Consider the following 13,468-nt stretch of genomic DNA (forward strand, 5'->3'; position numbering starts at 1 on the left):
AAAGGAAATCCAGCGTGGAACAGTAAAGGTTTTGTTTCAGTGGCTCAGCAGGGAGGGAAAAAACAACAATCAGCAGCACCTGCAGCGCTTCGTTTAACGTCACAGCTCCGAAAAATCCTAATCGTCTGCCCAATCAAAACGTTTCTATGTGCTGAAACTTGTTGGAAAGTTTTGAGTCAGTAGCAACGCGGCTGTTTGTTGGCAGCGTGAGTGAAGCTGTTTTCACTTCTTCTGCTGCCCACGTGTGTCTCTGTTCCACCGCAACACGCCCACATGCAAAGAAACAGAGGGGAAAGCAGCAGCAGGAATGGATAAAATGAAGAGTTTTCACTCAGATGGGTTAGCATCACTTGGGGCAATTTAGCATAATAACGCAAGGACATGTCTTTTACCGAAGGGGTATAAAACAGAAATAACACTCAGGATGTCTCCTGATTCACTGCCAGTGACGACTAAAGTTCTCACGTCACATGATCAGGAAGCAGAAAATCCATGTGTTAGGAGATCGTTTTGGAACGCTGCTGTAAAAAAAGTGAGGCGTGAACCGGAAAAGCTTCTGCCGATCACAATTCAACAACGGATTGTGAAAGAATGGATAACGCTCAAAACACACAGATTCTTCCTCATGTAAGAGGTGAGTCCACTCTTTGTTTTGTTAGTTTTGGCGTTGACATCATCCTAGCGCGCAACATTCTGCGACTCTTAATATAAAACAGTAAAAACGCTGAAAAACACTGGCTGAATTCAATAAGCGCTTTCGTTTTGTGTTTTTACTGAAAAGTCTAAAAATGAGGTACAATAAAGAAATAGAAACAGGTTTTATCATAAAAGGATTATAGTACTTAATGATATATACATTTTGAAACCTATACGCTACAGCTCTTAATGTACAATGGGGCAAAAAGTATTGTCAGCCTCCAATGGTCCAAGTTCTCCGACTTAAAAAGATGAGAGGCCTGTAATTTTCATCCTAGGTATACTTCAACTGTGAGAAATAGAATAAATAAAGAAAATTCAGAAAATCTCATGTCTGATTTTTATAGAATTTTATAATATTTGCAAATTATGTTGGAAAGTATTTGGTCAATAATGAAATTCCATCTCAATACTTTGTTATAACCCTTAGTTGGCGATGACAGAGGTCTTCACCAGGTTTCCACAAACTGTTGCTGGTATTTTGGCCCAATCCTCCATGCAGATCACCTCTAGAGCAGTGATGCTTTGGGGCTGATGCTGGGCAACACAGACCTTAAACCCCCTCCAAAGATTTTCTATGGGGCTGAGATCTGGAGACTGGCTAGACCACTCCAGGACCATGAAATGTTTCTTATGAAGCCACTTCTTTGTTACCCGGGCGGTGTGTTTGGGATCATTAGCTACGTTTACATGGGCACAAGTCATCAGAATGAACACCCTATCAGATCAAACATTCTTCATGTAAACACCAGAATATTCTGATCCGATACGGCCCCGATACGACTGAGAGAGGTGGTTTTGTCTGATCATCATTCCCATTGACATCCATGTCCACACTCAGATTGTTGGAGTAAAATATTGCTCGCTGCGCATGTGTACAACTTCAGCTTGATGTCTTTCTGCCTTTGCAGACACTCAGAACAAGTCTGAGGAGGTGGAGGACGGTGTGAGTGGGTGATCATTAATGCGTTATCCTGCTCTTCTCTCCTGTGGCGAAGGAGCGGTAGCATTACGTACCGCTAAGCCTACAGCTTAGTTAAGGCGATCAGTTAAAACAAAAGCATACAGGTAAAAATGCGAAGGAGTTCCATAACGGGAAAAAAAACGTAATCCATCAGACAAAGCTAGAGAATAAAAAAATAAAATGCGAGGGGAAAAACGTGCGGACAAGAAGACATTTGTTTATCCTTTTTTTCTGGGAAAGACAACTTTGTGCATGCTCAATAATTTAATCTGACTGAATGCTTGGTGTATATATACTCACAGCATGATCGGATCATTTCAGTTAGTGTCCATACGAGATCTGCGATTTCCAATAAACCTAGATTTGAATCGGATAGGGGAAATATGGAGCATGTAAACGTAACTACTGTAATGCTGAAAGACCCAGCCACGTTTTGGGTTTTCATTCATTCTTTCCTTTACATGATGTTTCCACCCCGTGCTTTACAGTAGGTGTGGTGTTCTTTGGATGCAACCACGACGAGTCGAGTTTTTACCAAAAAGTTCTATTTTGGTTTGATCTGACCACATCACATTCCCTCCAATCCTCTTCTGGATCATCCAAATGCTCTCTAGCAAACATCATCTGGCTTATGCAGGGGGACACGTCTGGCACAGGGTTCGAGTCCCTGTTGGGGTAGTGTGTTACGGATGGTAGCCTTTGTATCTTCAGTCCCAGCTCTCTGCAGGTCATTCACTAGGTCCCCCCGTGTAATTCTGGGATTTTGGCTCACTGTTCTTGTGATGATTTTGACTCCGCGGGGTGAGATCTTGATTGAAGCCCCCGATCGAGAGAGAATATCAGTGGTCTTGTATGTCTTCCACTTTCTAAAAATTGCTCCACCAGTTGATTTCTTCACACCAACCTATTGCAGATTCAGTCTTTCCAGCCTGGTGCAGATCTACATTTTTGTTTCTGGTGCCATTTGACAGCTCTTAGCCAGAGTGGAGTTTGGAGTGTGACTGTTTGAGGTTAAGGACAGGTGTCTTTCACACTAACAAGTTACAAAAGGTGCCATTAATGCAGGTAACGAGTGGACGACGGAGGAGCTTCAGAGGTCTGTGAGAGCCAGAAATATTGCTTGTTTGTAGGACATATACTTATTTTCCACCCTAATTTGCAAATAAATTCTTAAAAAATCAGACAGTGTGATTTTCTGGATTTTTGTTTGTTTGTTTGTTTGTTTATAGAGGAAGCAGAAACCTACACTGCAGCTCAAAAGGATGTGTCTAAAATAACTATATAAGCCTCCAAAAGAGCTAAAAACCTGAAATATGCCACTCCAAACTCCATGAAAGTTTTAAATAATTCAAACCATTAAACTTTCAACTAAACTTAACTTAAGAAGGTGATGAGGAAAAAAAGCTCCGCAAATTCCCAAGAATAATAAAGTTCACACAGCAGTTTTAGAAAAGCCAGAAATATGGATTCAAATATAAATATTTAGTCTTTAAAAGATGTTAAAGTAGAAAATTTACTCCACGATATGTTTGTCGAGTCTCACCTGCACTGGCTGGTCGCTGTGGCAACCCAGGCGACACTGTGTTTCTCTGAAGAGCCGGTTGCTGTGGCGACAGCAGGTGGGTATCCGTGAGAGATGATGATGTGACATAGGAGGTAGTTACCAGTGCGCTGCCCGGGTTGGTAAATTGCAATGTGCTCTGATTGGTTGCCTGTACTGTGACTGGCATGGAGAATGTTTGGGAGGCAGCAGCTGTCTGCTACAAGATCACACACACACACACACACACACACACACACACACACACACACACACACACACACACACACACAGAAAACTTACTACCAGCTGAGTATGTCTCAGGTATAAATAGTCACTATCAGACTGGTTATACATAACTGAACAGCCTCAGGTTTGAGAACTGGCTTTTACGTCCTTCACGACTGATACGCTAACGGCTAGCCAACATTACGTAGTTTTTTTATATAGAATATTTCTATGGAATAAAACATAAAATGTGAAACTGATGGCAGTAAGATTTATAAAATAACACAAAATGATTTGTTTAGAAATCCTGGAGACTGAAGCTGTTTTAAAATGGCTGCCATTCGTTCTGGCTGCTTAGCCAAGCCGCTAGTTTAATTCTATCAACGAGATCTAATACCTTCATTAAAGAACACTCTGAAATGATCCTTTAAGTTAAGCAAGAATATAACAAATATATTTTAATTCAAAGAATATATATTTAAAAAGTCTGATTAAAGTGAAGCTAAATGACAGAATCTAACTGGTTGTTGCAGCTGCAGCTAGATAAACTAAAGGGTCTTAAGTTCCAGTTTGTCACCGTCAGTAAATCTAAATCCAGATTTATTACATTTAGTAACAAACTTCATTTGGGAATACAGAAGAGACAAAAAAGTAGCAGTGTTTTTTAAAGGTCAATGAAAAACAAAGGAACTCGCCACTAATAGCAGTTTCCTGCCCAGAACAAGAACAGCCTGCAGTCTGACCAGTACGTTGCTGGGGGAAGCTGAGGCAGACTGGTTAGAAAAGAGTCGGGTTTAAAGCTCTTACTCCGTAGCGTTTGAAGAGAACATCCAGGTCCTCTGTGGTCTTACGAAACTTGTCATCATTAAGAGGACTCTGGTCGATTGAGTCTTCGCCGTCCGGCTCTGGACTGTCGCAGCCGTTGAATCCTTTCTTTCTTAAAGTCTAGAAAAGTAACCACACACACACAACAGGAAGAAGTCAATGACGCTGCTTTGGATCAGGTGATCCATGAGAGTAACTTTAGTGATCCTTTCCTTTAACGGATGCTTTAATACTATAGAGTTTATTTTCTGTATTTCCCACACATTTAGCTAATCTGAATATTCCGTTGGGACTGACGGGATCTAGGCCTGGCGAAGGTACCTCAATGATGTCTGCGTTGGTCCGGCTCTCGTGCGGCTCGTTGTACTCGGTGTATTTGAGCAGGACCTTGTCCATGTCGGTGCTGGCGTACTGGAACAGCTTGTTGGCGTGGTTGAAGATGATCAGGGCGATCTCGCAGTCGCACAACACACTCAGCTCGTAGGCTTTCTTCATCAAGCCGAACTTTCTCTTTGTAAATGTCACCTGAGAGAAAACGGGCAGGAAGCCGTTCAGCTGAGACAAAAGTATCCTTGAAAGCCTGACAGTGGCGTCTTTGATAAGGACTCGCACACAGACACTCGCGTGGAGATAAAAATAGCTCCCACAGCACTAGTGAACCATTACAGACCATCATCGCAACACAGTGGAGTCTGTTCTTTGCAAAACTGCTGATTAATTCTTCTTTCTGTTGTCATAATTTGGCATTTGCACCAATTCTGGTACTTTGCAGCTGGAGATCACAGATTTTTTGGACAGCTCTGATCTGCCGATACTGATTTTTAATATTTTATCTCAAAGAACTATAAATATTACTATAATATTATAGGTTATCATCTACGGTTTGTTTAAATGTGAAAACAGGAGTCAAAAACACCCAGGTTTGAGTAAAAGCAGATGTTTCCCGTGGTGTGGGGAGGTCAAATTCCAAGTGAATTAAAATTTGTTGCCAGCATAATATTTACTAAGATTAACAGCTTTTATATTTACAAGTAAAGCACATTTCAATACATTTGAGGGGCCGATATGGATAGGGATGGGTACCGAATTCGGTACTTTTTAAGGTACCGACCGAATTCCATAGTACTGACCGAGCATCGATTCACGTCATTTCAAACGGTGCCTCGTTTCGGTACCTGTCTTTCATAACAAGAACTTGCCAAGACAGCTGCGCATGCGCAAGAGCGTTATGTCGTCGGTCCCTGCGAGCCAGTTGTAAACAGAGCAGCATGGTAGAAAGAGCGCACGCTAACGCTTGGGTCCACTTCACTAAATGTGATGGGTAACTGGGTGATGATGAAACCAGCGACAGACAACGATCTAAGTGAGACATCCTCATCTTAATCTGCTCCGGTAGGTAAACAAAATGTTACCTTGATATGTTAGCTTCCGTTTCGCTAATGGTGCGTTCGCTTTCTCCTCGGAACTCCGAATTTCCGACTAGAACATGAACGCGCTCTAAAGTTTGGCTTCACTTTACTAAATGTGACGGGTGATTGGGTGAAGATGAAACCAGCGACAACGATCTAAGTGTGAGGCATCATCGTTTTAATCTGCTCCAGCAGTTAAATAAACTGTTAAAGATAACGTTAGCTTGATATGTTAGCTTCCATTGCCACCGTTGTTATCAGCTAATGGTGCGTTCGTTTTCTCCTCGGAAATTCTAACTTCCCAGTAGGAAAAATCAAATGAACACAGAAGGCCAATGAAGATACGCAGTAAATTTAGTTCACAGTAAAGATGTTTGCTTCAGTTTAATTATCATCTTATAAAACTACAAGGACGATGTTAAAATACAAACAGTTGAATGTTATTTATCGTGATATTTATCAAATATTTTTATATATTGAGAAAAATATATATTTAATTATAAAAGAGAATTAAAATAATAAACACTCAAAAGTATCGAAAATTGGTATCGCTAAGTATCGGTATCGATTCGTAGGTACCGGGAATTAGTACCGGATCGATTCAAATGTCAAAGGTACCCATCCCTAGCTATGGATGAGAAAATGAACAATCTCAGTGGCACAATAAACTACATTAGGCTTTTTAACCCCCCCACTGTCTTTATGGGCGACCCCACAAGGAAAGTTGACCATTGAGCAGGATTGATGGTTTATCCCTTGAGGTCCACGTGGCAGGGGTGAGGTGGTGCTCACTCCTCACCCCTGCCACATGGACCCAAGGGACAAACCATCAACCCTGCTCTATAGTCAACTGTCCTCGTGGGGTCACACCCATTAGGACAGTGGAAGGGTTAAACAAATCTAGCAGAGGGAGTGCTCACTATTTACTGAGCAGGGTCTGTTTGTGCGCAGCTCGCCATGCCAGGAAGTAGAAAAGCAGGAGAAAACAAAATAAAAGTCTTCTCAAATAATCTGAGAAAACAAACTAGAGTAATAATCAATACAGCACTGAACACGGTTGTGCACGAGTGTTCGTGTTCATGCAAAATAAATGTGGTTAGGTTTGCAGAACCTTAGTAGAAAAACCACTTCAAGCACACATGAGGGAGTTTTTTTTTAGTCCTTTCCTAAACTCTATTCTGAGCAGACTCCATCTGCTGTAGATAATCATGTGATATGCACAAAAGCTCCTTAGCAAGGTACACGACAGATTTTGTTGCATAAAACACAAATGTTCACTTCTCTTTATCCTCCACAGTGTTTTCAAATTACAAGAGTCATTTCTACTTTGTCGTCTGGCTCCAGTTTGTGCAAGTTAGCGAGCAAACAGAGAAAAGTAAACCAGTCTGTAAGATGGAAATCTTCTGTGTCCAACTGTTTGGCCTTCATGTTTGCACATAAAAATGATGTTAACGAGGTAATTATGAATATTTTTTACACTAATTTTATAAATTAAACAAATAATTAACCAGCACAGCAACTAAAAGCATCACCTGCTTGTTCCTTTCGTCGGTGATCCTTTGGATCTGAATCTTTTTCCTACCCATGCTTCTTTGCAATATGAGTGTTGGTGTCAGTCAAGTGGAAAACGGCCTCTGATGAGAATGAAAGCGTGGCTGAAAAATCACTCAGACGCGGTCGTGCACCCGGTAAAACACGTGCACGCGCATTTCTCTGTCCAGGTGAGACGAGGCGAGGCGGGTGACTCTTGTGTTGAAGGGCGGGCGGCAGCGACGAGCAGGTGGCGCAGAGATATGTGACGTGGAGCAGAGGAAGAGGTCCTCAGTTCATATTTTATTCAGCGGGGACTGAAGTGTGCAGCTGCTGTGGTGAAGAAGGACGTCACTCTTCTCCTGCATGACAGAAAGAATCAGCAACTTTACTCAGTTTTTCTGGAACTTTAAGGTGAACAAATAAACATTTTACTGAGACATTCATAAAAAATTATTTATTATGTTGCAGTGTGAGAAAATGCAAGTAATCTGACAAAGAGCCAGTGTTCAGTGGAACCAGTACAGCACCTGATCATGAGGGTAGAGGGTGTAACTTTAGAACTACCACCCACTCAACTTATGCCCACTCCTTAAATAGTTTGTTTTCTCTTTTAGTTTGGTGAAGTTAACACAACAGCTGTGTTCACTTAGCTGAGTTCATCTCCTGGGTCTTAATTTTAACTAGCAGAGTTAAATCTGGCTCATCGATGGGAAGAGGAACATGTCTTTAAATCAGATACGTTACGGTATGAGGTACGGTTCACACAGCGGGATATTAGCTGCATTTCCACTATAGGAGTTCTGGGAAGTTTCTGGGACGGGGAAGCTGACAGGAAAATTACAATAGCTCTGTACCCTCAGCCATTGTGTCTCTACACCAGATCACATCTTTCATACTAAAGCCTGATTTATACTTCTCCGTAGGGCTGGGCGATGTGGCCTAAAATCAATATCACGATATCTTAAGGATTTCACCTCGATAATGATAAGTGGACGATAACTACAGGTATGCGCAGAAACAAAAGTTGTCCACTAGATGGGGCTGTCACATGTATTACATTGAGTTCCATTTTTAAGTGACTCAAGGTGGTACAGCTTCTTAAAGGGACATGAACGTTGCCAACCTACACACATCTTTTCATTTTTTTTACCATCAAATTTATTGACATGGGAACAATTATCTCAATAAAAGTCGGAGATTTCGATAATGATGAATTTTTGATTTATTGTCCAGCCCTACTTCTCCGTCTGCGTCAGTGCGAAGACACGCAACGCCATTACGCATCGGTGCAAGGGCTCTCCGACAGGCTCGCAGAGGGTGATGGAGACATGCCCCAATTTTAACTACCTCCATCGAAAGCTTGTGATTGGTCAGGAAGCCGCTTCCTGTGAATTCCTCAACTGCACCGCCATTGCCGATATAATGTCTATGGCCATTTCCCCCTCAAACAAGAAAAAGATATCTAGTGGCAGACGTGAAACAGATTGAAGAACGCCTCGTGGAAAGGTTAAAAAAAATGACCCATGACTGAAGATACACAGCAACGCTGTTTATTTGCTGTTTTTTGGCTACATTTGCCAATTTTAACTCATACTGAGTTACAAACAATTAGCATGAGTTGACCAAACATCCCGCCCAATGGCCCAGGAAATGGTCCTTTCAGGCTGGTTAGGTGAAATGGAGACACGCAATTACTGGGAAGATCTGATAAATTGACCTGGAAGTTCCAATAGTAGAAATAGGCCTAATTATGCTACTTTTTGTCCAGATTCTTCCCTTCCAACAATCTTAAGGACACTCCAGATTACAGTAATGGCTGTGAAGATAACGTCATCAGATGACGGCATGTGTGTGGTGTGTTAAAACCAAGTTCACTCTTTTTTAGTAAATTTGCAATTGGTCTCTAGCATAAATGATTGTTTTTTGAGTTGATCTCTGTGGGGAAAATAGCTCTGGTGCTCCTAATTCGGGAAGTAAAAGTTAGCTGGAGCAGAATATGGCAGGATTTGGAGTCGTACTCATTATCGATTCCTTATATTCAGACATCTCACTTCTGACTGGCTAAAAGCAACACCACCCTACTACTGACTCCGTCTGCTTTGCAACGTTGATGTTTTATCTCCACAAATAACACAGGCCTAAAGAAGTTATGCAGTGTTGTGGAGTTGCTGATGCTAACATTTAGCTTCTACTTGCCGAGACTTCCTGTCGCGAGCCAAGATGGGTGAGTCCATGAATGCTAATCTACAGTGTGATGCAGATCTGTTAGGCATTTTCTGACCCGAGAATTTCCCCGTCTATTATCTATTAGCAGCTAATGCAAGAAAATTGGGGTAGAAGACTATTTTCACGTTCAGCCTGTGTGTGAAACTGAGTGACTAATCAAATTTCAAAAATACAAGTAAAGACTGTTTCTCAGTAAACTGGCTCATTAAGATCACTTTGGTCTGGTCGGAAGCATGTCGGGAATTCCTAGATTACAAATCGGGAATATTTAACATGTTGGATTGTTTTGTTCCAACATAGCAGTGTGAGTGATGTGCCCCAAAGGCAAAGGGGTGTTCCACCTGCCGAATGTGACGCGTAGTCAATCAAAAATCAAGGTGACAAAGGCACTATACTATTGCCAATACTGACTCCTTGTCTGCCATGTTTGTTTACTCCGTTTGATCTCGAGAGGTTTGGAAGATTTCCTGCCTGCCTGATCATGAGAGAAATTGGTCTGTGTGTAGTTTTTGCCACTTGGGCACTAAGGCTGATTGATCTATCATTTTCTGATCAAAATTATGATTTCAGACAACGGCTGCAGTTTTGTGCAGCGCTCGTGACTGAGCTGTTGCATCAACAATTTTACACTTCCAGGGTTTTTCCCAGGTTTTAAGTGTTACAGCGTTAGGATCGAACTCTGACTGGGTACTACACAATTCCTGATATAAACTGTTATTTAGTATGCAAAATATTATAGATTCAGACCTTGGTTATTAGTAGTTTACTAATCACGCAGAAAACTATTAAAAAAAACACTTAAAAAAGCTGCGACTGCGGCGCAGCGGTTTTCTTTTGTGTCAAGTATGAAAACAACATGATGCTGAAGACTTCTCATGTATTTACTGTTTTATATACTGTTTCCTACTGCTCTTATCCCGCCTGCAGAGACAGATCTGAACACACCAACAACTGTGATTTACCTTCACAGTCAGACATCATGAATCAATCATATGGTAATCACAGTTTCATTGTAAACATTGAGTTAAACTCAGGCAGGTGCAAGCCTGATGTGCTGTGTTTAAGATGGCTGATTTGATTACTTTAATCATTCCCTATACCAGGGGTCGGCAACCTGTTTCCATCAAAGAGCCATTATTACCCGTTTCCCACAGTAAAGAAAACACTGGGAGCCACAGCAGCCGCGGCGTTGTGGGTGGGGCCTACCCTCAGACAGCAGAGAGCTGCTTTAACCAATCACAACAGGTGACAGCAGCCAGTACCGGTCGCTCGCGTACGTCAAAGTTATCTTTCATAAGAAGATAATCAATAAAACGATTTATATAAAATGGATCCAGAAGTTGTAGCCCGTCTCTGCCTACAATATTTTGATATTTTTCACCCTGTTGGTGGTTTTACTGAGCAGGTGCCACTTTTGTCATACGTTTCTTTTTAAAACATGTTTAGACTGTTCAGAATACAAATCCAGGCTCTGTCACGTTTGATTGTTGTAATTAAACTTTGTAGTTGGGGAAGGTCAGAAAAGGATCCGATCAATTTGTTTTTCCCTCATTTACAGTGACGGAAACAACGGCGCAGTGCGCCTGGCTCTGGTGTTAGTCAAGTTCAATTATATCTCTTTGTGACAATTTTCACAAGAAAACAGAACAGTTAAAAGCAGGGCTTGTGTTGACCGGATAGTTCCCGTATTTGACCGTTTATTTTGACGGAGAAAGAATAGAAAGAATTACCCCGACGCATGCAGACGAACTGACATTTTATTCGTTTTGCACATCGCAGATGTAGCTAAATCGCTCAAGAAAAGATTCCCATCTGAACATCTGAGCTGGACACTGCTCAGCGCAGCTCGCTGTCAGCGCGTACGTACGGTGCACAGCGAGTTGAAGATGTGGAGAGGGGCTTGGAGCGCGTCGCAGAACCAGAGCGCATGCAGGAAGATTCCTCCGACTGAAGCGAGACTTGTCACTTAGAAAATGTTCCCTGATTATGAAACTTTGGCTGAATAGTGCTTGTTCCTGTCTCCAATGTGGCTAAACATCCAGGAGCCTGTCTGAGGAGAATCCCAGAATCTCACATCCTCTTCAGCTCATAAAGCGCCTATGATTACGCACAAGCGTGAACCGTCAACCCTGTCTCACAGTAAGACCGGGTTGGAACTATTCAGGTTTACGCAGACAATCTTTACATTTAGAATTGGCATACAGATGTAAAATTAATGCAGTAAAATATAAAGCATTTTATTTAAATATCCATTCATTATTTTACAAGCACAGAGAGCCGCATCAGATGGATGGAAGAGCCGCATGCGGCTCCAGAACCGCGGGTTAACGACCCCCGCCCTATACCTACAGCTGAGAGGAGCCGTTCTTTTACTGTTAAAGGTATACTACGCAACTTTGTCATATTTTTAAATCATTTTCTTGAGCCAGTATGTGCTAAAATGACCCTTTACATAGTTAATGAAATGTCCCTCAGACCCCAATGCCCTTTGTGGCCAGAATACTGCAATTGCAACTTCAGAGTTGCCAGGTCGCTACATGCTGGTGGAGGGAGCTGTGGAGTGGAGCTGACATGGTGGAGCTGAAGTCTGCTTCCAGCATGTTTCCTGCATGTTATAGTAGGGCTGTAGCGGTTGAGGAATTCCTCCTGCGGTGATTCAGGGTGGCTTAATATTGCGGTATGCGATATTATTGCAGCCCTTTTTTTATTGCAGTACTATCTAAACATAATGTTTACACATTTAAAAAAGGTTAAAAATTGCCATGCCTTCTTTTATAACACTTTACTGAATGCAGATCAAAGGGCAGTAACAACACAGATCGCAGTAACGTTTGTTTCTCCGACAGTCGGAGTCCGACTGAACTTAAAAACAACAAAATTCAGGAGGTTAAACTTTTAAATGCAAATTTAGCTGCAGCATCTAACAAATAAGAAACAAATCCCCATTTTGTTTAGTTGTTTAAAATCAAGCATAAAAAATTACATGTACCGGGCGCGAGCGCGCCGGGGGGCGGGCGCACTATCATTTCACTTTCACACACACGAATGACGGTGCTTTATAGCTCGGTCACGTCCTTGTTACCTACAAGCAAAACCAGCATGTTAACCATATACGGTTTGAGAGAGGATCTGAGAGGGGTGGCAACATTTCCAGCAACACTGAAAACCCTCTCGGATGGTGCGCTCGTTGCACTAACGCACACGTACTTGCGTGCGACTCTGGCAAGCAAAGGGAATCTCTCCCGGTTGTTGCTCCACCATGTCGGGGGGGGGGGGGGGGGGGGGGGTGTTCTTTAGGGTGGATGCATTCCTCCTGCAGGTAGCGAGTGAGCTCCAGCTCGGCTCAAACTCTCTTCGGGACAGTTGCAGAAGCAGTGCTTGTCCGGGACTTCAGCAGGTCTCCGAGCATTTATTTATTTATTTATTTTGCCGCTGGTGGCAGCTCTGTCTCGGCCAAGGACTCTGGCTGCGCAGCAGCTGACGTACTGAAAACCAAAGTGCTCCCAAAGGAGCGAAGTAACGTTTCGTTTTGATACCAGTGCAGCCATCCTTCTCAACATGCATCATTGAGTTGAACCAAGTTCAGTAATCGCGGTGGCCCATGATGCAGCGCGGTGGGTTTCTTCATATTGCGATATTTCATTTTTGCGGTTACCGCGACAGCCCTATGTTATAGATGGTGAACACCACTCCTCTAGCATCTAATCAAGGCTGAGGAGACATTTCAGCAGTTAGATTACAATATAGAACATTTTGCATCCTAAAAACAAGAATCTTTTTTTACCCACAGCTGCTTGATTTGATGTATTAATCATATATTTTTAGATGAATGGAAGCAAACTGATATTTAAAAATATGAATGACACCACCCAATGCTAAGTTCCTCTTAAGCAATGTCTGAATGAAAAAGTAAAATTATTCATTTAAAAAATGGATTACTTGTGAAAATGATTCTGGTGTTATCAGTGAAGAGAGGATGTTGTTAAATGAGGATAAACGTACATAAATCTACAAGCAAGAAACACATTTACCACTTTAGCTGCAATT

The 13,468-nt window shown here is 42.0% G+C and overlaps 1 protein-coding gene across 7 annotated transcripts in view; it reads right to left on the reverse strand.

Moving 5' to 3' along the window:
• The window catches only part of LOC107394632 (myocyte-specific enhancer factor 2D homolog), a 37,231-nt gene that overhangs the window by 13,666 nt on the left and 10,097 nt on the right, over positions 1–13,468 (reverse strand). For 4 of the 7 annotated variants that reach the window (XM_015973636.3, XM_015973638.3, XM_015973637.3 and 1 more), the window contains exons 2-5: positions 7,195–7,554; positions 4,575–4,778; positions 4,236–4,373; positions 3,204–3,420 (exon numbers count right to left, since the gene is read on the reverse strand). In XM_015973636.3, coding sequence (XP_015829122.3) covers positions 3,204–3,420; positions 4,236–4,373; positions 4,575–4,778; positions 7,195–7,248 — 613 coding nt within the window. In that variant the 5' untranslated portion in view covers positions 7,249–7,554. The remainder of the gene's footprint in view (positions 1–3,203; positions 3,421–4,235; positions 4,374–4,574; positions 4,779–7,194; positions 7,555–13,468) is intronic. The other 3 variants (XM_054745147.2, XM_054745145.2, XM_054745144.2) reach the window with 1 other exon arrangement.

The sequence above is a fragment of the Nothobranchius furzeri genome, chromosome 19, assembly GCF_043380555.1.
Source record: "Nothobranchius furzeri strain GRZ-AD chromosome 19, NfurGRZ-RIMD1, whole genome shotgun sequence".
Classification (NCBI taxonomy): Eukaryota; Metazoa; Chordata; class Actinopteri; order Cyprinodontiformes; family Nothobranchiidae; genus Nothobranchius; species Nothobranchius furzeri.